General features: G+C 37.2%; 4 protein-coding genes and 1 non-coding gene across 8 annotated transcripts; 2 read left to right on the forward strand and 3 right to left on the reverse strand.

The window, feature by feature from the left end:
• Positions 1 to 821: 821 nt before the first annotated feature.
• LOC140036586 (protein NRT1/ PTR FAMILY 5.6-like) lies at positions 822 to 3,648 on the reverse strand. The gene is made up of 4 exons (XM_072078476.1): positions 3,431 to 3,648; positions 2,481 to 2,698; positions 1,821 to 2,365; positions 822 to 1,732 (listed from the first exon to the last, which is right to left on the reverse strand). Exons 1-4 carry the CDS (start codon positions 3,603 to 3,605, stop codon positions 847 to 849), a joined length of 1,824 nt encoding a protein of 607 aa, XP_071934577.1. The 5' UTR covers positions 3,606 to 3,648; the 3' UTR covers positions 822 to 846.
• A 1,154-nt stretch (positions 3,649 to 4,802) lies between these two features.
• Positions 4,803 to 5,222, reverse strand: LOC140037403 (protein NRT1/ PTR FAMILY 5.7-like). The gene has a single exon (XM_072081539.1). It carries the CDS (start codon positions 5,220 to 5,222, stop codon positions 4,803 to 4,805), a length of 420 nt encoding a protein of 139 aa, XP_071937640.1.
• Positions 5,223 to 5,268: 46 nt separating this feature from the next.
• On the reverse strand, positions 5,269 to 15,618 carry LOC113730437 (folylpolyglutamate synthase). Of its 4 annotated transcripts, XM_027255112.2 has the most exons (17): positions 15,441 to 15,618; positions 15,309 to 15,344; positions 14,945 to 15,084; positions 14,775 to 14,840; positions 14,134 to 14,243; positions 13,599 to 13,659; positions 12,517 to 12,600; positions 12,312 to 12,368; positions 12,105 to 12,165; positions 10,368 to 10,414; positions 10,174 to 10,251; positions 9,501 to 9,665; positions 9,133 to 9,408; positions 7,959 to 8,037; positions 7,540 to 7,692; positions 7,040 to 7,194; positions 5,269 to 5,736 (listed from the first exon to the last, which is right to left on the reverse strand). In XM_027255112.2, the coding sequence occupies exons 1-17, from the start codon at positions 15,601 to 15,603 to the stop codon at positions 5,680 to 5,682; spliced, it is 1,788 nt and encodes a 595-aa protein (XP_027110913.2). In that variant the 5' UTR covers positions 15,604 to 15,618; the 3' UTR covers positions 5,269 to 5,679. The 4 variants fall into 4 exon arrangements, with proteins under 4 accessions (XP_027110913.2, XP_071934578.1, XP_071934579.1 ...); XM_072078477.1 differs by lacking the exon at positions 12,312 to 12,368; XM_072078478.1 differs by lacking the exons at positions 15,309 to 15,344; positions 15,441 to 15,618 and having other exon boundaries at positions 14,973 to 15,084.
• A 3,498-nt stretch (positions 15,619 to 19,116) lies between these two features.
• LOC113730438 (probable glycosyltransferase At5g03795) lies at positions 19,117 to 20,566 on the forward strand. The gene has a single exon (XM_027255114.2). The coding sequence runs from the start codon at positions 19,383 to 19,385 to the stop codon at positions 20,424 to 20,426; it is 1,044 nt and encodes a 347-aa protein (XP_027110915.2). The 5' UTR covers positions 19,117 to 19,382; the 3' UTR covers positions 20,427 to 20,566.
• A 468-nt stretch (positions 20,567 to 21,034) lies between these two features.
• TRNAV-CAC (transfer RNA valine (anticodon CAC)) lies at positions 21,035 to 21,108 on the forward strand. Its single transcript has one exon. It is a non-coding gene; the product is annotated as a tRNA-Val (tRNA).
• Positions 21,109 to 21,402: the final 294 nt, after the last annotated feature.

The following is a 21,402-nucleotide window of genomic DNA, read 5'->3' on the forward strand; positions in this document are numbered from 1 at the left end:
AAATGCAAAATTTTTCACTTACACTTCTTCTCCATAGGCCTGTTAACAGTCTGGTTTTAGACTCGAACCCGACTCAAATCCGCTATTTTTTCTCAAGTACGAATATAAATATAATTTCATTTGTCTGACCCAAACTTGAATTCATTTTTCCTAATAAAAAAGCGGATTGTATTTGAATTTCAACTCCTATGCTACCCGTTTTTCCCCATAGGCCTATCAACGACTTGGGTTTAGACCCAAACCCTAATTGAATCCGCTATTTGTTTCCCTAGTACGGTTATAGATATAATTACATTTGTCCAATCCGGAATCAAATCCAAACCTGTTTTTTCTAATTAAAAAAAGCAGGTCGAATACGGAATATTAAATTTTGGGTATGGGAATACTCAGCCCGTATCTGAACCCAACCGGATTGGGATTTGGAAGATCAAATATAAGATCCGTCGAATATACGAGTCAAATCCGAAACAAGTATAAATAAATGGGTCCAAGTCCTGAATATTCAATTCTGAACCGAACCTGACATGTTGACAATGTTGACAGGTATACTCGGCCAACCCTGCCCCCGGGCGCCTTAACCTTCTTAACCTTATATACCAAAGGCACATTAAAGACTCGAGTGAAGGAAGAATTTTGACTAACAAAGGTAGCTAAAATATGAGAGCGGTTAGCAAAGCTGGAGAAGAGAATCACAACACAGCTTGGCTTTTTGCTTATATGCTCTGGAGGGATTTTACTTAATTCATACCTCTAAATTTAGTCAGTTTTTAGAGGGGGCATTGGTATTCTAAAATTTGAAAAGCTTTATTAGTCCTGCAATAATGACAAAGGCCGTACAAATTGTTGCTATGCAACTGAAACTGTTCCATCACCCCCCTGACAATCTGCAACAGTCACATTTCCTTTTATGATTTTGTAGGAATGCCTCCTAGCAAAGAAGAAATAGAGACATAGATTTAGACCAGCCATGGCTGTTAATAGCCAGTAAAACTTATCCAAACGACTGCCATTCAAGTCCTTGCTGAGCCAACTAACCCCAGACTTCTGTGTCACGTGCGCTACAATAGTTATCAGGAAGCTGCTGATGAATTGTGATACTCCCATCGCACTCAAAAAGAATGCCAGACCTAAACTCCTCATTGAGTCTGGAACTTGTTCATAAAAGTACTCCTGCAAACCAACAAGAGAGAAGGCGTCTCCACTGGCCAAAATCATGATCTGAGGAGCCAGCCAAAATACACTCATGGGGGCTGACTCCCCTGCTTTTCCTTGGAGTACAGCTTCTGTTTCGGCCATTCTTAGCCTCCTCCTTTCTACTAATGCTGCAATTGCCATTCCTAAGACTGGAAAGACCATCCCTACGCCTATTCTCTGAAGGATTTTTATGCCACGCTCGTTGCCTCTGGCTCTTCTTACAACCGGAACTAGGATCTTCTCGTAGGATGTAATTGTGAGTAACATGGTCAGTGCACCAAGAAATCCCACAGTAGCAGGTGGAATTTCAAATTTGCTGCCTATTTTTCTGTCCATTGCGCTGCTTTGCTTAACGAATAGTGTTACAGCCGGAGAATTACAAACGCCGAATATTAAGGAAGTGAACCATATTGGAAACATATTCATTATAAGCTTGGTCTCCTCAACCATAGTAACTGTAACTAATCTCCATGGATTATGCTTCCTCTGTTGCAACTGCATGTCATTATCTTCAAATATTGCAGCTTTGTCAAGAAATCTGAGGACCAGAGTACAGCAGAACGAAATTAAGGCTTGTCATTCGGCAAGCACTGGAATGCAAATAATCACTTTTAACTTCTCCTTACCTGAGACTACTCGTGTGACATAGTAACCTTCCTTTAATGTGTTCAGATCTCGGAACTTCATATAATAAATCAGGGTTTGAAGGATGCGGTAGATTTCTCTTGATTATTGCTGCGACCAGAACCTGATACATTGGCATCAACGGGCTGCCCTCTGGCACCCGATATCGATAAAATGGCTTGCCGAGATAGAAAACTATGAAGCCTATGGCCATACCAAGAGTCAAAACTAGACTTGCGACACCCCAGCCAACATGATCTTGCACATAAACAATGACTGTCAAACTTAGCAAGACCCCAGAACAAAGTACAAAATTCCACCAGTTAAAAAATGACATTTTCTGCTTTCTTTCCTCTAAGTGATTATCATCAAACTGATCCGCTCCAAAGCTTTCTAAACTAGGCTTGAATCCTCCGGTTCCTAAGGAGAGAGAGTATAGTGCGATGAAGAAGGCCATTTCATGAACTTTTCTGGGATGGCCACAGTTGTCAATATTGCATGGCTTTATGCTGGGGATGAGTTCAGACATTGTTAGGAGGCTCAAACCCTGTAATCCAAGTCAATTAACTTTGCAGCTAAGTTGGCAATCTGGATTCCATGTATGACTATATATGGCTTTATCAAACCAAAGTTGACCCAAATGAAAAAAAAAAAAATTTTACCAAGAGATAAATGATGGAAGAAAGCAGGATCATAAAGAATCGGCCAAGATATGCATCTGCCAGAAACGCTCCGAATAAAGGCATCAATGTTGTGGCTCCCGTCCAATAGTTGACATTTTTTACTGCAGTTTTGAGATCCTGATGTAGCACCTCTGTTAGGTAGATGACAAGGTTCATTGCTATTGCGAAGTATGCCAGTCTTTCACTGAACTCAATCGCTTTGCGATGCCAATGCGTGAGCAAGATTTTTTTTTGGCCAACGAGACAACCAAAATTAGTGATTTAACTAATAAAAGTAACAAGATAAAAAAGAGAGGTTACATTCAGTTGAAGAACCATTTTTGAATCATGGAATGAGTAATTTTTAATGTCGAAGCTTTACATCCTAATTCGAGTTACCAATTATTGCTACCGTACATCTTGTACCGTAGAGTTTCCAATTAGCCCAAATCACACCAACCACAGACTAGCGAAGACTATTTGATGCATATCAAGCCCCACTTTCATCTTAGGAGTAGCAAGTACATCAGTCCTTAGAATTCAAGAAAATGCATGCATGCACCTTTTATATTGTTGTCTACTTCTATTGAAATGTGAAAGGACATACTTAATATTTTAACCTGCAAAACGTCCAAAAATAAAAATTAGGGGCACGAATCAATTATATGTAAACATTGGGGGGTCAAAGTGGGATTAGTCCAAATGGAAGAGGAAAAGTAGGAGCTTCTGGGGAGAATTTATGGTTTTAAGCCAGGAAAAATGATTTTCAAAAACGACTAAATAACTGTTGTGCGGAGAATTCTTTATCTTTTGTTACTCAACAACCGAGAAAAAGGACCAATTTGAGGCCACGTAGAAGCAAGCAGCGACGAATTAAAACACTAAAAAAGCATACATTAGTGTCGTATATTTTATAAAAGAAGAAAAAGAAATGCCAATGAAGGCCTTACAAATGATGAAGATGGAAGCTTTCCATGCACCCGTTGAACTTCGTAATGGGACGTTTCCTTTATGATCTATGGATGAATCATGTACCCACTTGTAGTCTTGATCATCAGCTGGTTTTGTTTCACCGTTGCTCGCCTTCTGGATTTCTTGCTCCATATCCGCTTTGACTGAACTCATCACAATGGTCAAAGGCCACCAAACTTTAGAGTAGGAATTCTTGAATTAGGAATCCCGCTATTGGGCGTGGACATCTCAGCTTGTAGGAGTTTTTATATGTAGATGTGGTGCTCCATGAACTCTCTACGTTTCTACTTCACATGTTAGGGGGCTAGCTGTTTGGTTTTTTATTACTTGTCTAGGCAAAAGTTTGGAAACAGAAAAACAAAAAATTGAATATTTCAAGTCTACAACATCATAGTGGTTAGTAAATTAATGTGTTCAATTAGCTGCATATATTGCCATTTTTACGCAAAGTGATCAGCACTTGTATTAAACGAGCACCAACCTTACATATGGAATCAGCTTTGGCACGTATTGAATTGTTCAAATCGTTTCTAAGTATTTTTATCCTGAAAGCCATATATTCCTCTAAAGTATCACAAGATAAAATCCTACCAGGATTGTCTTGAAGAAGAAAGATACAAATACGACACCGCACAAAGGTATGCTACGGAAAAGCGCACACAACGTCGCAGCTCAACTTTGGATCTGATACTCCTTCAAAAGTCCAATGTCACTTACAGGCGTAGATGATAATTCCTGTTTATAATAACCAAAAGTTTTAGAGGAACAGATTCTTCAAAGTTTCAAACATGAGGGATTTCATAATCTATTGAACGAAACACTTTTAGAACCACTTGATTACCTAATGTGTTATCTGCAACTCACCAGTAGATTTAAACTTTTCAAGATGATACCTTTAGTCTACAAATAATTTGAGATTGAATATTTGTTACAGGCTAACGACGGTACGCAGGAAGCATTGAGCAATTAATTCTATGCTGGGTTCTGAATGGAAACAACAGATTGACGATACAATATACCAAAAGGTGAAAGAAAGGTCCGTGGTTTTCTAATACGGACGGGCCTCCATTGCCAAAAGATGAAAGGTCATGCATGCGCCATATGACTATTCAATCTCGGGAATTCAAAATATATACATAACAACGTAAATATATAAAGTGTCGTATTAAAGAGATTGAGTCTTGGAGGCCTGACTGATCACTTGCGTAATCTAAAACACTGGTGCAAATTTCGCAAGTTCTGCTCTGCTGACTATTCTACAAATAAATTCCTGTTTATATGCTTGTGGGGATGTCTCCGCGCATAAAACACATAGAAACATAGATTAAGGCCACTTACGATGGTCATCAACTAATCTAATTTATTCGACCGACTGCTGTTCAACTCTTCGCCGATCCAACTTGTCCCAAACATCTCGCTGATTAGCACTACCAGAGATGCGAGGAAGCAACTAATATGGCGTCCAACTTCAATCACACTCAGATAAAATGCCATCCCTAAACTTTGCATTGAATCAGGCATCTGCTCATACAAGTACTCTTGGAAACCCACGAGAGAAAATGTCTCTGCAATTCCCAGGATTATAGTCTGAGGAGCTAGCCCGAGCACACTCAGAGTCATTGATGGAGATAGCGCTGATTCAACCATTCTTAACCTCTTCTTTCTACTAATGCAGCAATTGCAAATGCCAGGACTGAAAATGCCAGACCTATACCTATCCTTTGAAGGATATTCAGGCCACGATTGTTGCCTGTAGCTCGTCTTAGACATGGGATGAGGTTATTCTCAAGAAACATATTCGCAAGAAACGGTGCTATTTGGATGCAAAAGTCCAGTTGCATGTATTTGGTGAAATTTATACATATCCAAAGAAGGCAGAACTGGTTTTAACATGTTCTGTAATTTCCACGAGGTGTTACTAACAAATTTATGTGAAAAGAACTGGAGTAACGATACGAGATTCCCAGATTCAATTGACGAAAAAAAAAGAAAAGACTGAATGTAATGCGACAAAAGCGAAGGGCCGGAAAAACCCACGGTGTCAACTTTTGTCTCATCTACTCTTCAGAAGATACAAAATGAAACAAGCGACATAACCAACTACAAAATGCAATCTGGCGCCAGTCTCTATTCCAACAACCAAAGCCATCTTGAAACCACAACTGTAGTGTATGCCGCCAAATAAATGTGATTTCATTGCTTGAATATTCAGCAAGGTCAAAAAACACTACTTGACCAACCTCAATACATCACCCACAAGATGTAAGGAGCCTGTTACCAAGACCTAATGAAGAAACAAAGGGAAAATTAATATGATGGGTGGCGAATGCAAAGCATAGCGTTAATTTCATAATACAAGTCTTAAGATCAATTATATATAGACTAAATTGCTCATAAATGTGTCTGCGCGCATGCACTCGTGTGAAGACATATGGCAGAATATGGAGCACTAGCCACACAGAAGATCAGTCATGGCTGTCCGAGTTTGTAATATCTACAACTAGAAAGAATGTCTTGTCCAACTAATGACTGGCTCAATGGTACTTCAAGCTGGGACCTTTTACGCCAAGACTTCAGCCTTCATCCTCATTTGTCAGTTTGATATCTATAGTAGACTATTAAAACCCATCCCACTTTAGAATTACCCGTGTTTCTAGATATTCTAAAGCTTAGTTGTGCTAGAAGTACTAAAAGAGTCCAATTTTAGATGTTGTTTATGTGATTCTGGAAGCCCTAATAGATGTATCATTATGAGCACCTGATGCAGTTCATAAATTGCAATTAAATGGGGCTTCCATCTGCCATCTTCATGACTGGAAATTGTTAACTTTGTCAGATTTATTTAGAGAGAGAGAGAGAGAGAGAGAGAGAGAGAGAGAGAGCAGGCTCAACTGGATTGACTGTAATCATGAAAAAAAAAGAAGCAGTATTTAATCCCTGACCCACCAAGGATGGAAGCTTGCTCACAGCTTAAAGCTGAATAGAAATTATTCATGATTAGTTTTTCATTTGTTTTCTGTGTGATAGCAACAAATTTCCTAGCCATGTAACGCCATGTAATGGCACTCCAAAATGGTTGCACACGGTACAAAATATTCTGTAACCAATATTGAATCTTATTTTCAAAAATCCCCATCACAAAAAGTTTTCTGTTGCAAAAATGGAATCTCAAAATCGTACCTAGCAATCTATGGGATAAGTATTCAGTCTACAATAACAGAGAATAAAATCCTATCATACAAACTAATACAAGATCATGTTAGGTCTTGATTTTGTTGTTGTTTAGTATATTTTAAGTCATGCTTAGTTGCTATGGATGCCAGTAAATTTAGAAATTACTTTCTAGATGGGGCAAATGTGCTAAGCATGTCCTTTATTAGGGGTGTTTTGTTCTTTTGACATTTTAGGGCAACAATGTGTTCGGAGACATATATGTATTCATCTGATATACTGCACCCAGCAGTTTTTCACATCAGTCACTATCTAACAGGTTTCCTGCTAGCTTTCTTCACCACAAACATATTATGGTCTCCTCAGATGCCATCATTCAGCAATATCAGCATGTGCTAGGCAGAGGGTCACATTACCTGAAATCGTACAGACTTTTTCCTTCTAATACATTCCCTCAGCCAATTAACTGCCAATGGAATTGAGGGAAACACAGAGCTGTGCTCACAAATTAGAGAATTGTCGCCATCTATTCCTTCTTCCAAACTCAAGTCCACATTCTTCATGTCTCTGCCTGTAAGAAATCATGCATCAGGTTAAAGTACGATGGAAAGTAATATTCCATGCAAGTGAATCCATGAAAAACAAGTGACATCAATACATCATTCACAAGAGGGAGAAATAGAAGCAGTATGCTCAAATACAATCTGTCTCCTGCACCATCACATAGAAATCTCTGCAACAGGTTCAGGTAAACTAATCCTGATATTTATGTTCTTCAAGAAAGAAAGTCTAGGATTAACCAATTTGGTAACCACTCCCTGGATTAACCAATTTGGTAACCACTCCCTGTTAGAAACTCTTCAGATGCAAAACATAGGGAGTCACGTAGTACATCTATAACACGTCAGACCAATACCTTTTAAATCACACATGAGGTTTTCCCATATTCTTTGAAGAGACAACTGCCATGAAAGGTTAACTTGAGTATCAGCTGGTGGTACAGAACTGGTGCCCACCTTGTAATACACTGATGTGTTTGGTACAAAAAGTGCCTTCTGAAAGTAAACTCCTGAGATGCAATAAGCAGTAAAGAGTCATAGATAACCAAAACTCCTGAAATATGATTGTATGGGTCATAAATATACCAAAACAACTCTTTTAGAGCAATGAATTCATTTTTGCCATGAATCAGCTATCTTAGAACTATAAAACTGCTCAAGCGCACTCATTTCCAGCAGTTCTGAAATCCACGCATAACAACTAAGAGCTAAATACTCCAATGCAAATTGGCAAACATCATCCAATTTCATATGTTCACTATGCTGAAGTACTTACCCTGATTAGCACACGCATTCATCAGGCGAGAAAGCAGTAATTGAGGATCCCTGACGGACATACAATTGAACAATAAAATCTGCATAGATTTACAACAACTCCAACTCAGTAGCATAAATCAGATATTATTTATCAGCCAAGTGTCAAAATAATTCCATGTGTGATTTAATGAAAGATATCAAATCCCATCAAAATAAAGCTATTAAAAGGCACCTATGAGCAAAATAAAATATAAAATGCAGATATCTGGAAAAAACTGAGACAGTCATCCAGATGAGAGATTATTTACAGGAAGGATTAAGCAAGCCACTAGGATATTATTTGTAGCATCAATTTGTCTTCAAAGATTCTCTCCAGGCAAAATACAGCTCCACAGGATGAGTATTAGGTACTGTAACAATCCAGAATACTTACCAGGTTGCATGTTATGCTATCAATTTCGCATTTTCAAAATCTACATAAATAAACTTTTTTAGAACTTTTATTACATCCGGGAGAAAGAACCATTGTTATTTGGATCATCCATATCTAGTTTAAACAAGCACTAAAGGGATTCTGAAAGAAATAACATTGGATATTACAAGGGGAAGTGGTCGAAGGAAGAAGTGAGAAGAAGAATGAGACCAGCAAGAAATGATCTCATCCTAAGACAACGAACAAAGACTGTTAACCACTGGCTATGCAAAATTCCCAAGAAAATCAATAAAGTTGAAGATATTTGAGGTATCCCTGAATTCCCCTTCCTCCCAAAACTCCCTTCAGATAATGCAGCAAAAAGCAAACCCAAACGTAGAAAAATATTTATCTCTATAAAAGAGAACTCCATAATATACAAATACTAGAAGTTTTGGTCTGAAGACAGAACTTTAACATAATTCAACAATTGCTCTGAAACTCCAGTAAATAATTCCATCTTGGCCCCCAAAACATTTCTAATCACCGTATAAGTCCATAGCCTAGCAATCTATACAACTTCTGCAGGTCACAAGAAGATAGAGTCTGCAGATCTTTAACAACTTTAAATGAATTCTTTTGAAACTACAGTAAAACTTTCCATCGTTGCCTTCATAACATTTCTAATCACTAGATTGCAACAGCAGCAGAACTCTGAGAATTAAATCTAATTAAATGGACTATAAGGTCTTCACACTTGTTGAGATTATCTAACACTCACCTGCATTGAATTCTTTCTGGAAATTATATGAAAGTCACTCTGGGCTGGTTGATGTGATTCATCATGTAAGGGCTTTTGCTGTCCATGACCTTGCCTGATTGCAAGAGAGAACCATTTTGCACATACATCCATGCTTTCAGGACTGTGTGCGCCATCAAAATAAAACACAAGATCCCCTGGGCTTTCACTCTCAACTAATCGATCGGGGACAATTTGAGCGCGCCCTTGCAATGCCGCTGTTGTCAGCCCTTTAATAAATTGTTCGGGCAAATTAGTCTATCTCCAGGAAAAGAAAAAAAATTGATATCAGTCCAGACAAACACAACCCCACTATGCATAAGCTAAAGTTTCCATTTGCTTAAGCATACAGTATCTTTTAGGTAATTGATTCCAACATTGCCAGTCCTATGGAGCCACGTAGAGCATAATGCAATTGCAAGACCAGCATTTACAAATTGATGCTCTCCCTCAAGCCCAAGAGAAAGGCCACTTAGCAAGTCGGGATCCAATGGAGATACTACTTGAAGAGGTACCTGTCAACAGAATGATTTTGTAAAATCCAAAAATATAGTCCCAACTGCTTTCAGCTTGTTTATCATAAAAACAGCAAAATGCACCTAACACAACTCACTTGCACGCAATACCTCCAGTACTAACTATTCACGGGTAAGGCTTGAACAACATAAGAAACTGTGCAATCATAAGCTTAAGGATATACAAAGAAAAAGCTTTTGTATCAACAACTGAGGAATAGCACTTTAACTTTTAGATACACTTTTTCCTGCAGCCTCAGAACCAGACAGCTACCGAAATTCAAGATAATGCTTTCCCTTCATGTTATGCTATAATACACTTTCTACAAGGCAACAATGTATAATTTCTTTATACCTACCAACACCTACTACATTTAAGTCACTCCTGCTTCTTTAGGCCAAGTACAACCACAAGTGATCAATCTAGCAAAGCCACCACCCTCTTCAAATCAAAAAAGGTATGCATTATAACTAGTTAAAGTAACTCATAAAAGAATTTTCAACTCACATCCAACTCAGAAGCCCTATCTTCAAGTACACACATGGCTTCATCAGGCTGTGGGACTGTGAAAGCTGGCACTCCACGCTGTGTGAGGGAAAGAGATAGATTCATCATGGGTGTAGGCAAAGTGGAGGAGCACAATAAAAGAAACAAGAACTAAACTTTGTATAGAAAAACAAGCGAACAACTATAAATGCCACCTTGAAGATCCCAGCCTTCTCGCCAGCAATTTGTCCAAGAGTATTTCCTGCAATACAGAAAAGGAAACAATGAGGCTTATGTATTGTGCTGCCTTAAACTCTCCCTAATAGAGGAAAACTGAATTGCTTGAATTAGATGTTAAAACTTTTAATATAAAAATTTTCTAAAAGTAGAGTTTCCAACAAGCATGCTTTCAAACATAAACCCTTTCACGCAGGTCAAGAATTGCTCAAAATACAAACTAACCAAAATAGTCTTCACATGTTCAAAAATGATTGTGAATGTGCCAAAAGCAAATGCAAAGCAAGAGAAATGCTCATGCTGGAAAACCATACTCCAAAGTAAAACATTAGGCATCTTCCAGTGATTTAACAAAATGCATGTGTTCAACTATTACTCCCCACTGGTGGACGTATATTTTTAGGATGTGCTCAATAATTGATTTCATATTTCTAAGCAATTTAGCCACATTCAAGTGGATGTCCTGATGAAGTTATCAGGCCCTTGCAGTTGGAAACATTTTTTGATACATCTCTAAACTAGATAGTCTTAGTGACCAAGCATTGATATGGCGTGGAGAGACACAGGAACAAGAACGTTTCAAGACCAATCAAGGCACATATCTGCAGGAAACAACCATAAGTTGATCATATACATCAACTTAAAACACCTAGACTACAGAAAAGTTGCATTTCTGATGTTCTGGATGCTGGGATCTGCACGAGAGAAACAGTAAATAAGTACTTCAACCTCCCCCCCCCCCCCAAAAATAAAAAACAAAGGCCTACTTCTCTTTCTGGTGGTTTTTTCTTTTTTGTTGTATACTGCTCAAAACAACACTGTGGAAAATGGGGTTTCGAAAAAAACACAACAAATATCAGACAGAAAGGAAAATGGGATTTAATGAAGCATATTGATGTTTTAAATGAATGTTAAAGTACATATTAACAATAACATGTGCTCCAAAAAAAACAGACACATGATAACTAACTCTGAGCAAGTTTAAGGAGTAAAACTTCACGAATCGAGCAATTATGCAGTTCCAGAATCTAAAAATCACGAAAACTTATGCAAATTACTATCTCCTAAGAACATTGTAAAAATATTGGAAACAAATGAGCTCAGAAATATCAGACTAGGACCAAAGAACAGAGATATGGACAAAAATACAAATAGGATTGAGATTGCAAAAGGCAAGCTAACACCTTTGTAAAATTGAAGCAAAATTCCTAAAACTCTGTTTCTTGAAACTAATTCTTTCTTTGCATCCTTATGCCAAATCATATTATGTAAGTTCACAAGTTGGAATCAGCACTCCACAACAGTTAAATGTACACAATAAACCCAGAAGAATCTCTAGGATTAACAACAGCCAACTGAGAGAAAGTTAGGCCATGATTTTAATTTCTCTCATTCATGGCATGCGTTTGATTTCCTCAATCAATCTCAAACCTTGTATGAGAAAGCTGAATTCCGTTCCTGCTACTTATAATTTATTTATGTGGTTGTACCCAAGCCAAGCTGAACCATAAACAACAGGTTTCTCAGCATGAATACTTGCCAGGGCAATGAAGAGATCCCAAAACACTAAAAGTAATATACACTACAAGTAATATATATTTCTGAGGCAGCAAGTAATAGCATGCTGCATGACAGAAGTAAGTCCCATTAGAGATCATTTAAGATGGAAAAACAACATTGGACAGTTACCCAGAGATCATGTAGAAAAAACTAACCAAGAATTTCCATGTGATCATATCCAAGGGAAGCTATACCACAAACAACGGGTGTTTCAACCTGTAATATAGTAGCACTTAAATATGTCAGAAACAAAGAACCTGAGTAGTTCAACCTACACTTATGACAGCTAAAATTCAGGCATATCACTAAATAGTCAGCTATCACCATGGACATTAATCCATGCTGAGACATCAAATGCATACCACATTTGTTGCATCAAACTTCCCACCTAAACCAACCTCCAAGATAGCAACATCTACCTGCATCAGTATATGATGATCATATTTCTACGAAGAACTAATAATACTAATTTATTTCAAAAAGTAATTAATCTACGGCACTGAGTGTTATCACCAACTCATGTTCTTTCAAATCAAAATTCCATAACAAAAACTTAATCAAACTAACCTGCTCTGCTGCAAATATCTTGAATGCAAGTAAGGCAAGGAACCGGAAATAGGTAGGCATTGGAACCTCCTCACTTGTATTTTCCTGTTTATATACCAGAGGAAGTTAAGGATTGTAAGAAATGAAGCATGTCTGGCAGTCCAATCACATAAGAATTTCTGTGAAGTCCTTCAATTAGAAGAGCATCCAGTCAGTATGGCTGGATGATTCTTACCGTCTAACAATCATAAGAACGATTATAATTTCCCACTCAGCTCAATTAAAAATTAGATCAAGCAGTAGCAGGTATACAACAATTTTAATCATTTTTTCCACAACTACAATGAGTTACAGTTTATTGCAATTAAAATCCAACTCAAATGTCCAACTTACTTCTTCCAAACAGGTAACAAAAGAACAGGAAAACAGAACAAAATATAAGAAGCCTTCACTACACAAAAAAAACACAAAGATTCAGGGGGACCCTTCGCATGCCTTCTGCAACTCATCGATCTTCTTGGGGTTAGGGGAAGGATTGGAGATGCTTTTCCAAGACCAAATCAAAGATCCTAGGTGATCCACTTGGCAGAAATGGGCGATTACTGGTAAGCCATATGCACACATTGCTCATGCGTGCACACAGAGTGCATGTGTGCATGCATCTGAACATATATGTATGTTCTTATATATATATATATATATATATATATGCAATTCTTAAAAAGAATCCTTATTCAAATTAGGAAAAATTCTGGAGATTATTTGTGTATCTAGTACTAACATCCCAAGCATAAGCCTGTAGATTGGTAGAAAATGACCGACTTTGATTGCATAGACATTCATATTGTTCCTTTTCTATTTTGCAAAAATATCATTTTTTTTTTTTTGCATAAATAGTTTGCTTAGGCATGCATTTGATGTGAATTTAACTCCAAACCGTTGAGTATATCAACCAAACATAATTAGAATAAGCACTTCCATTCGTATAATTACACCTAAGGAGCTACCGAACTTGATAACATCATACTTGCAACAGGCTTCAGTGAAAAGACAACTGAATGAAAGAAATGGCCAACTGGCAAGAAGAAGATATGCTTACATGCCTTCAATCTATCCCAACACCACCAGAAATAAGCCAAGAACCTCTCTTCACATATGTCCACACTGTTTAGAAAGCATGAGAGAGGGTTAATGTATTAAGCATATTTTGCAAGAAAGGCCTCAAGAGAATTATCAGACAGTGCTCCAGTGTTGCCTAAGGTTGTACATTTCTTGGAGGTTTTAGCATGAGTCTGCATGACACAATCATTTATTTATGGATTCGGCATCGATCTGAATCGCATGCAGGACTGATGAATGAAGCAGCAGCAGTGCCCAATTAGTTTTCAGTTAAGATAAGAAATGCTAGGAAAAGGTTTTTTTTTCAATTGGCAATCATGATAGTACAGGAACACATCTAACTTTTTCCCCTTGGACTCGAACTTTGCATAAGATGAGCACAGACCCATCCAGGCGAAAGAAAGAAATGATGGAAGAAGTTTTTCAAATTGGCAATCATTTTAAATAGAACGACCTCTAACTTCTTTTACATTGACATGTGCTTTGCATATGATACTTGTTCAAAAGATGAGTACTGACCCATCCAGACGAAATCTTTCTCGAATATCAATGAGATGGGGTGATGTGAAAAGGCCTGTATGGAAGCCACAGTTGCGCAGTATAGCCTCAGCGAAAGTGCAAGTGGATCCCTACAGAAAGTCAAGACAAAAGACAGAAAATTACAACCACGACCCAAAAGCAAAAAGTCTGTCTTGGCACATTTATCCAATACAATAATACATAAGGATAGTGTGGTTTAATCCAGTAAAGAAGAGATAAGGTTACACGTTTGATCGCACAGGGCATCTATTCCAGGTACAGAAGCAATGAAGGATGCTAGCTGCCACCCCAGAAGGTCAGAGGCAGGCTAGCCCAAGGATACATATGCCAAGGAAAAAGACCAGATTCTTAGATGGCAGTTTAGATGTTCTAAAAAACACTGAACCTGTGAAACAAAATGCAGGAACCACAACAAATTGATTTCCTGATTTGAAAATTTTTGATGGGGAAAGCAGACCGGATGCCTATTTTGTCCAGTCAGTTGGACCACGCAAAATGAATGGTCAGCAAGAAGACCAAAATTTTAACTGTATAATGCGAGTACATAGATGTTATAGAAACACAAAGGCATACATACTAGAGCACACATTTCGCATAGCTTTAAGAAATATTCAGCTAACCTTTCCTTTGGTTCCCGCTACATGTATAATCTTCATCTGCTTTACTGGCTCCTCTAATTCCAAAACCTAAAACACCCGGATATATGAATACAGGGTCAAATAAGTGCACATCAATTGTTTTAACCATACACCAAAACCAAAAAGTACGAGTAAAATTATAATTAAAGAACCTTAAGATATTCAAAGAGTAAATCAAACCGGTCTCCCTTGTTGCTCTTACAGGCACGACTGCGCTTAGTAATTAAAGATGATAATGCCGCCATCGCCTCATCGTATGGAGATACATCTGGTTTCCCCGATCCATTATCACCTTTTTCAACATCAAAAAATCAACAATCACTTCAACTATAATCCATTCCGCTTATGCGTAATTCTGAATTGATAGTCATATACTACGAGACTAATAAATCAAGCTAATTTGATTCGAGATATGAACACTGAAAAAAAAAATTATAGAAGACATTTCCTAATTGTAAAGTAACTTCAGGCTAAAGTAAGTGTCGCGGAATGCATTGAAGTGAGGTAATAAAGTACCTTGTGACATTTTGGCCGCGGGAAGAAGAACGAAACCTGTCAATTTAGAATATAAATCAACCAACCACGTATAGGAGCTACAGATGATATACGAACTGAACGCATAGGCAGAAAAAAATAATGCGACCATACCGATTGGGGTGCGGCGGCGACGGAGGATAACTGGAGCTTTGGTGCCCGAAGCAACGGTAGAAAGAGAGCGAGAAGAGAAAGGTAGGAGGATGACGGATTGGCTAGGAACTTGAGAGGCTGCTAATGAGAAAGAGTTTCGATTGTATTTTCCGGCAAATTGCATCCTCGCCACTCAACTTCTACATAATGTTGTCTTCGTCCTAAAAGTAAAACCTCGAATTACTTCCGTGACTACCTACTGTATAGTTGGAGATGTTTTTAGCGCCAAATGTAACTCCAGATTGACAACCCCCAAAAAAAAAAGGAAAGGAAAGGAAAGGGTAGAGTGCTAATATCTCAGGATTAACCGGTTGACGTACTGAAACTTCGGTACCAACAATTATTTTCTTGTTGTTCTTGGAACAAATCGTCAAATCCTAGTGTCTCTTATTTTTGCTTTTTCTTATTACTTCAATGAGGATTTTGGGATATCATGGACAGAATTGTTTTGAGTAAAGTTCAATTTATACATGTAGATTAGGGAGATTTTTTATTATTATTACTATTAGGGATCATCTACCATGTGGCGTACCACATTTGTGGTATCTCGTGATTTTTTTCTTTTTTTTTTTATCACGTTCTTATTTTTATAATATATAGTTTACCACGATGTAAAATATCACATAGTAGAATTTTTCTCACTATTATCTAGAGGTGGCAATTTGTCCAAAGTCCCAATGGGTTACCCATGCCCAAGGGGACTTTGGGCGGGATGGGTATTGGATTTTGATATTGGGTTTAAAATGGGACAAATCCCAATTGTACCCATTAATTGATGGGAATACTTGGGAAATACTTGGGTACCCATTGGGCTCAAATAACAAGGGCTCTGTTTGGTTTAGCTATTTTTAGGGGGTATTTTTGAAATATTTTATTATAGCAGTGTATATGAAAATTTTTTACTATAAAATTTTTTTGAAATATTTGATATACTAATATGGATGGGATGTTTTTTGAGTTATTGTATATTACTGTAACATTGTATTTGAAAAACTTATTTTTTGAAAAAATAGCCAATCCAAACGGAGTCTTAGATTAAAAAATTATCTTTAACAATTTTTATAGTCATACTAGAGAATATAATCTAGTAGTTTTTCTAGTCATTATCCACAAGAATTTTCAACATTTCAGTCAATTTAGACCTGTCATCTTTGGACAATGATGAGGATAAATATTCAACACCTTAAGTACCTTGGTCATCTTGATATATGTTGGAATATGACTGTATATCTATTTTTTCCTTTATTTGTTAATCCAATTTTTTATGGGAATCCTGAGTATAAAGCACTTGCATGTTTATTTAATAAAACTAAAAAAAATTTAATAAATCAAAAATATTAAAATTATATAAAAAATAAAAATGAATTAAAGGAAAAAAAATATGTAGAAAATAGATTTGGGTATTGGGCGGGATCAATCTAAACCCATCCCAAAGTGATCCCGCCCAAGTTAGTCCCAAAACACATATGGGTAAGGTTGGGCCAAAACCCATATGACTCGGTTCCATCACAAACCCAAGCAAATCCCGCCCATTTTGCCACCTCTACTATTATCTAAATTTGCTCGAATGCTTGCTTTTTGTTCGGTGGAAGGGCAAAGTAGGCATATTCGCATTCAAAAAAAATTCTAAATTCAGTGGAATTGAAAACAAAATATACAAAATGAGTTTATATTCGAGCTTATATTGTCAGACAAGATATTAAATAGTACAAGTAAATGGGTGACTTTACTTTCTCAAACTATTTAGTGACAGTTATAAAGTTCCAAGCTTGGATTTAGGACTAGGGTTTCATTACACCCCTATTTAGTTTCTTAGAATTATTTTCACTATACTCAATTGAAAGATGAAAGATGAAAGTTTATCTTCAGAAAATGGTGTAGAATGGAAAAATGTTGTTGTTAATTAACTCGTTGATATGATAATTCAAAGCTAATGGAGTATAATATTAGTTATATTCAAGCCCACATGTGTTTTAAAAAATTATAAGTTCAGTGGAATTAGAAATAAAATATGCAATGAGTTTATGATCGAGCTTAATATGTTAGAACAAGATATTTAATCATGTAAGTTAATGGGTGACTATACTTTCTCGAATTCTCTATAGTTATAAAGTTCAAAATATGCTTCTGGGACTTGTGGTTTCGTTACATCAATATTCTTTTTTTTTTTTGTCAAAAAAAAAAGGCTATTCAGTTTCTAATCGAATTATTTTCGCTGCCCTCAATTGAAGGACTTGTGCAGCTAAACTTACCAGGCAAATCAGCAGAAGGGACATGGTCCTTCATGTCAGTTGACATATATGAGATCTATATAATACAGAATAAAAGACTAAACTCGCTCTCTCTCTCTGTTTTTTTTTTTCAATAGAAAATGATGAATTCACTACCCTTCAACAAATTCAACCATTAATAATGGATAACAAAATTTGGAACAAAAGACTAAATGATGGGATTCAAAAAATTTAGAAAATAGATTGGTAGATTCTTGTTACAACTTACAACGCATCATAATAAGGGAATCGAACCTAATAACATCCATCGATAATATACATGGTGAAATTATTTTCTCTGATTCTCAGGTCTAGCCATATTTTTTAATTTTTTTCACTTATTTATATCTATATAAATTTGAAAAATGTTCTTAGTATGATTAAATCAGAATGGTTCCAACTCTTCGTTCTTTTTTATTTTTATTTTATTCAGTTACTCTATTGAAGGTATGAACATGCATGAATGAATCATTTCCATCATATACGCCAATAGCTTACGGATTATAGTGTAGCAACCTTCGCCTAGCCCTAGTCACCAACAAGGCACAATGTAAATATAAAGTATAATGCAAAACTCTAAAATAATTTATTAATTAATATTAATCTTTTTATTTTTAATGGTATGTAAACACAAATTAATTTATCAAATTTAAAATTTGCATATATTAACATCCATCTAACTATAACATAATACACATCGTCAATATATAAAAGATTAATCTTATTAATTACATGTCATTCTAAAAAGTTTAGGCTTTGTTTGAAAAGCAGTTACGTTTTCCGTAAACATATTTTCCAATCACTCTTTTACCTCACATATATCAAATCGCTACATTATTTTTTTTTTACAAAAAATCCAGAAAAATGCAATCCAAACAAAGTTAGTTACCATTTACCGGTACATGGCAAGTTTCAAATCCACCAAAAGTATTTTATCATTCAAAATGGACTCTTATTTTTTTTTTAATAACAAACGGACTCAAAGATGACAACGAAATTCAAATTTTTTTTTTCATTGAAAAGAAAATTCAAGTGGGTTCGCAAGGTAAAAGTTTAATTTTGTAGCAACTTGGGAAATGGTGCAGAACTGCACAGGGCAACTTGGGAAAGTGTTTGGATAGCAAATTTTTTAAAATAATATTTTACTTACATTGTAAACATATTTTTTAATTTATTTTTTTATATTTTTAATTTTATACATATCTTATGATAAAAAATATTATAATAATTATTTCAAATAATACTACTAATTTACTTTTTACTCTATCCAAACAATAATTATTACAATGCGGAACATTTGTGGCGTGCGAGGAACGAGGATTTGGCCCAAGTGTTTAGCCAAACAAAATTATGAGTGTAAGACCAGAACTTTATTTATTTATTTTTTTAAATTTCGTCTCTTGTGGAAGTGGAAATTGAAATGTATAGCCGGTATAATATTCCTCTGCGGTCTCCATCACCAAGTAAATGGCCCAACCACCCAGAGCTCCGGTGATGTGATGGTCTGCTACACTTCTGATACGACTATATGATCTCATCAGCTTAAAAAACTAGTACTACTATTAAGTACTGACAAACTTCCGCGCTCTCAACCGAGCTACCTTCCTTCTCCAATCGCCCATCAAGAACAAAAATGGCCGTTTCTTCCTCCTCCGTCCTCTTCCTCTGTCTCCTCAGCCTTGCCCAACCCCTCCACAGCCTTTCCGCCTCGCCATACCTCTTCCCCAGTACCCTTTTCGACAACTACGAAAAGATGCTCACCACTTTCAGAATTTACATGTACACCCCGCAGAAGCCCTTCACCTTTACAACATCGCCGCTGTCTCTCTTCCACACCTCTCTCCTCAACAGTCCATTTCTCACTCAAAACGCAGACGAAGCTCACCTCTTCTACATTCCCTTTCCTCCAGACCTCTCCACGCGCTCGCGTGCGCGTCTTGTTAGACACCTCAGAATCAGTTATCCTTACTGGAACCGTACTCTGGGTGCTGACCACTTTTTCATGGCGCCTAGCGGCGTTGACTCTTCGTCGGACAGAAACGCCGTCGAACTGAAGAAAAATTCTGTTCAGATTTCCATTTTCCCGACGGCCTCCGGTAACGTTATACCTCACAAGGACATTACTCTGCCGCCTGTCAATCCGTCGCCGCTCGCTCTAGTCCAGGGGCCAGGTAACGACACGGCGTCACACCTTGGCTTTATGGTCTGCGATGGGAAACTGCTAGAGTATAATTATTTGGTCAACGAGATGAAGAGAGATCCTGAGTTTAGGATTGAATCCGAGCCATCGGATCACGTTGACTTGGTCAAAGAAAGTAAGTTTTGTTTGTTTTTGTATGGAGGGGAGATGACGTGGATGGTGGAGGCAATGGCATTGGGTTGTGTGCCTGTGGTGCTTGTGGACCGGCCGGTTCAGGATTTCCCGTTGACGGACGTTTTGAGATGGTCTGATATGGGTTTGTTGGTGAGGACACGTGGAGGTCTTAAGAGGCTGAAGGCAGTCCTGAATGGCGTGGGCGGAGACAGGTACCAGCAAATGAGGGAATTGGGTGTGGCGGCGAGTCGGCATCTAGTGTGGAACTTGGAACCGCAGCCGTACGATGCGTTTCATATGGTGATGTATCAGCTGTGGCTTAGACGGCATACTATCAGATACGCCCGGAGGGAATGGGTTTAGCGTTTCTAGTTTATACTTTTACTTAACTAATAATCACTTTGGATTTCATCGATATTAGAAATTAATTTCCGACTGGGGAAAAGTTTATCTGTTTGGAGTTTTGTATGCTCTGTTGCTTGTATAAAATCTTCCATTCAGTATTGCATTGACCAATTATTCCAGAGAGAACAATTAACGCTGGACGCAATAATTCAAGTTTGTTTTACTAATTATATATATATATATATATGGGAGCGATTCCAGACATAATCAACTCACTTCAAAAGATATGACTGAGGTATATATTTTTCTCAAGAACCAAATATAACTTTTGAAATCAGGTGGGCTTGCTAGCGAAAAATTATAGAACATGTGCTAGAAATGAAACAACTGAAGGCCTAATTCTAAGAAAGAAAAAATAAAGTTAAGGGAAAAATTACTGAAGATCATGTTCAACGAAAAATGAATGCAGTCAGCAACGAAACTAACATGAAACCTAATAACATAAAAGCGACTGTTCAAATGAAAAAGATTTTTTTGGACAACAAAAATGAAAATTTCTTTTGGAGGATCAGTGAAACACTTCTCCTGCTTTCCTAAGGTGCTAAGAGTAGGACACTTGACAAATGGTCTGGGTGGTGTAGTTGGTTATCACGCTAGTCTCACACACTAGAGGTCCCCGGTTCGAACCCGGGCTCAGACATCTACTTTCATTTTCGACTGTGATCGAATCAAATGTTGAACTGAACGCCGAAGGCATTTCTTTTTTGGCTACGTTGAAGTTGTGGGGAAAAAAAAAAGAGAGAGTAGAATTTCGATACAACTTTCTTATGGCAAATTTCCCTGAACTTTGCTCTTTCAAATCGCCCGTTTAATCCTTGACAATGCTATGATCCAACCAAGGCTTCTCGCGTAACGTGTCGCTGGCCAAGCCAAACCACGTCGCATGCAAATCCTAGTCTGGCATTGTAATTACGCTATTAAGCGTTTCTGCAAA

Source organism: Coffea arabica, chromosome 2e (assembly GCF_036785885.1).
Source record: "Coffea arabica cultivar ET-39 chromosome 2e, Coffea Arabica ET-39 HiFi, whole genome shotgun sequence".
NCBI lineage: Eukaryota > Viridiplantae > Streptophyta > Magnoliopsida > Gentianales > Rubiaceae > Coffea > Coffea arabica.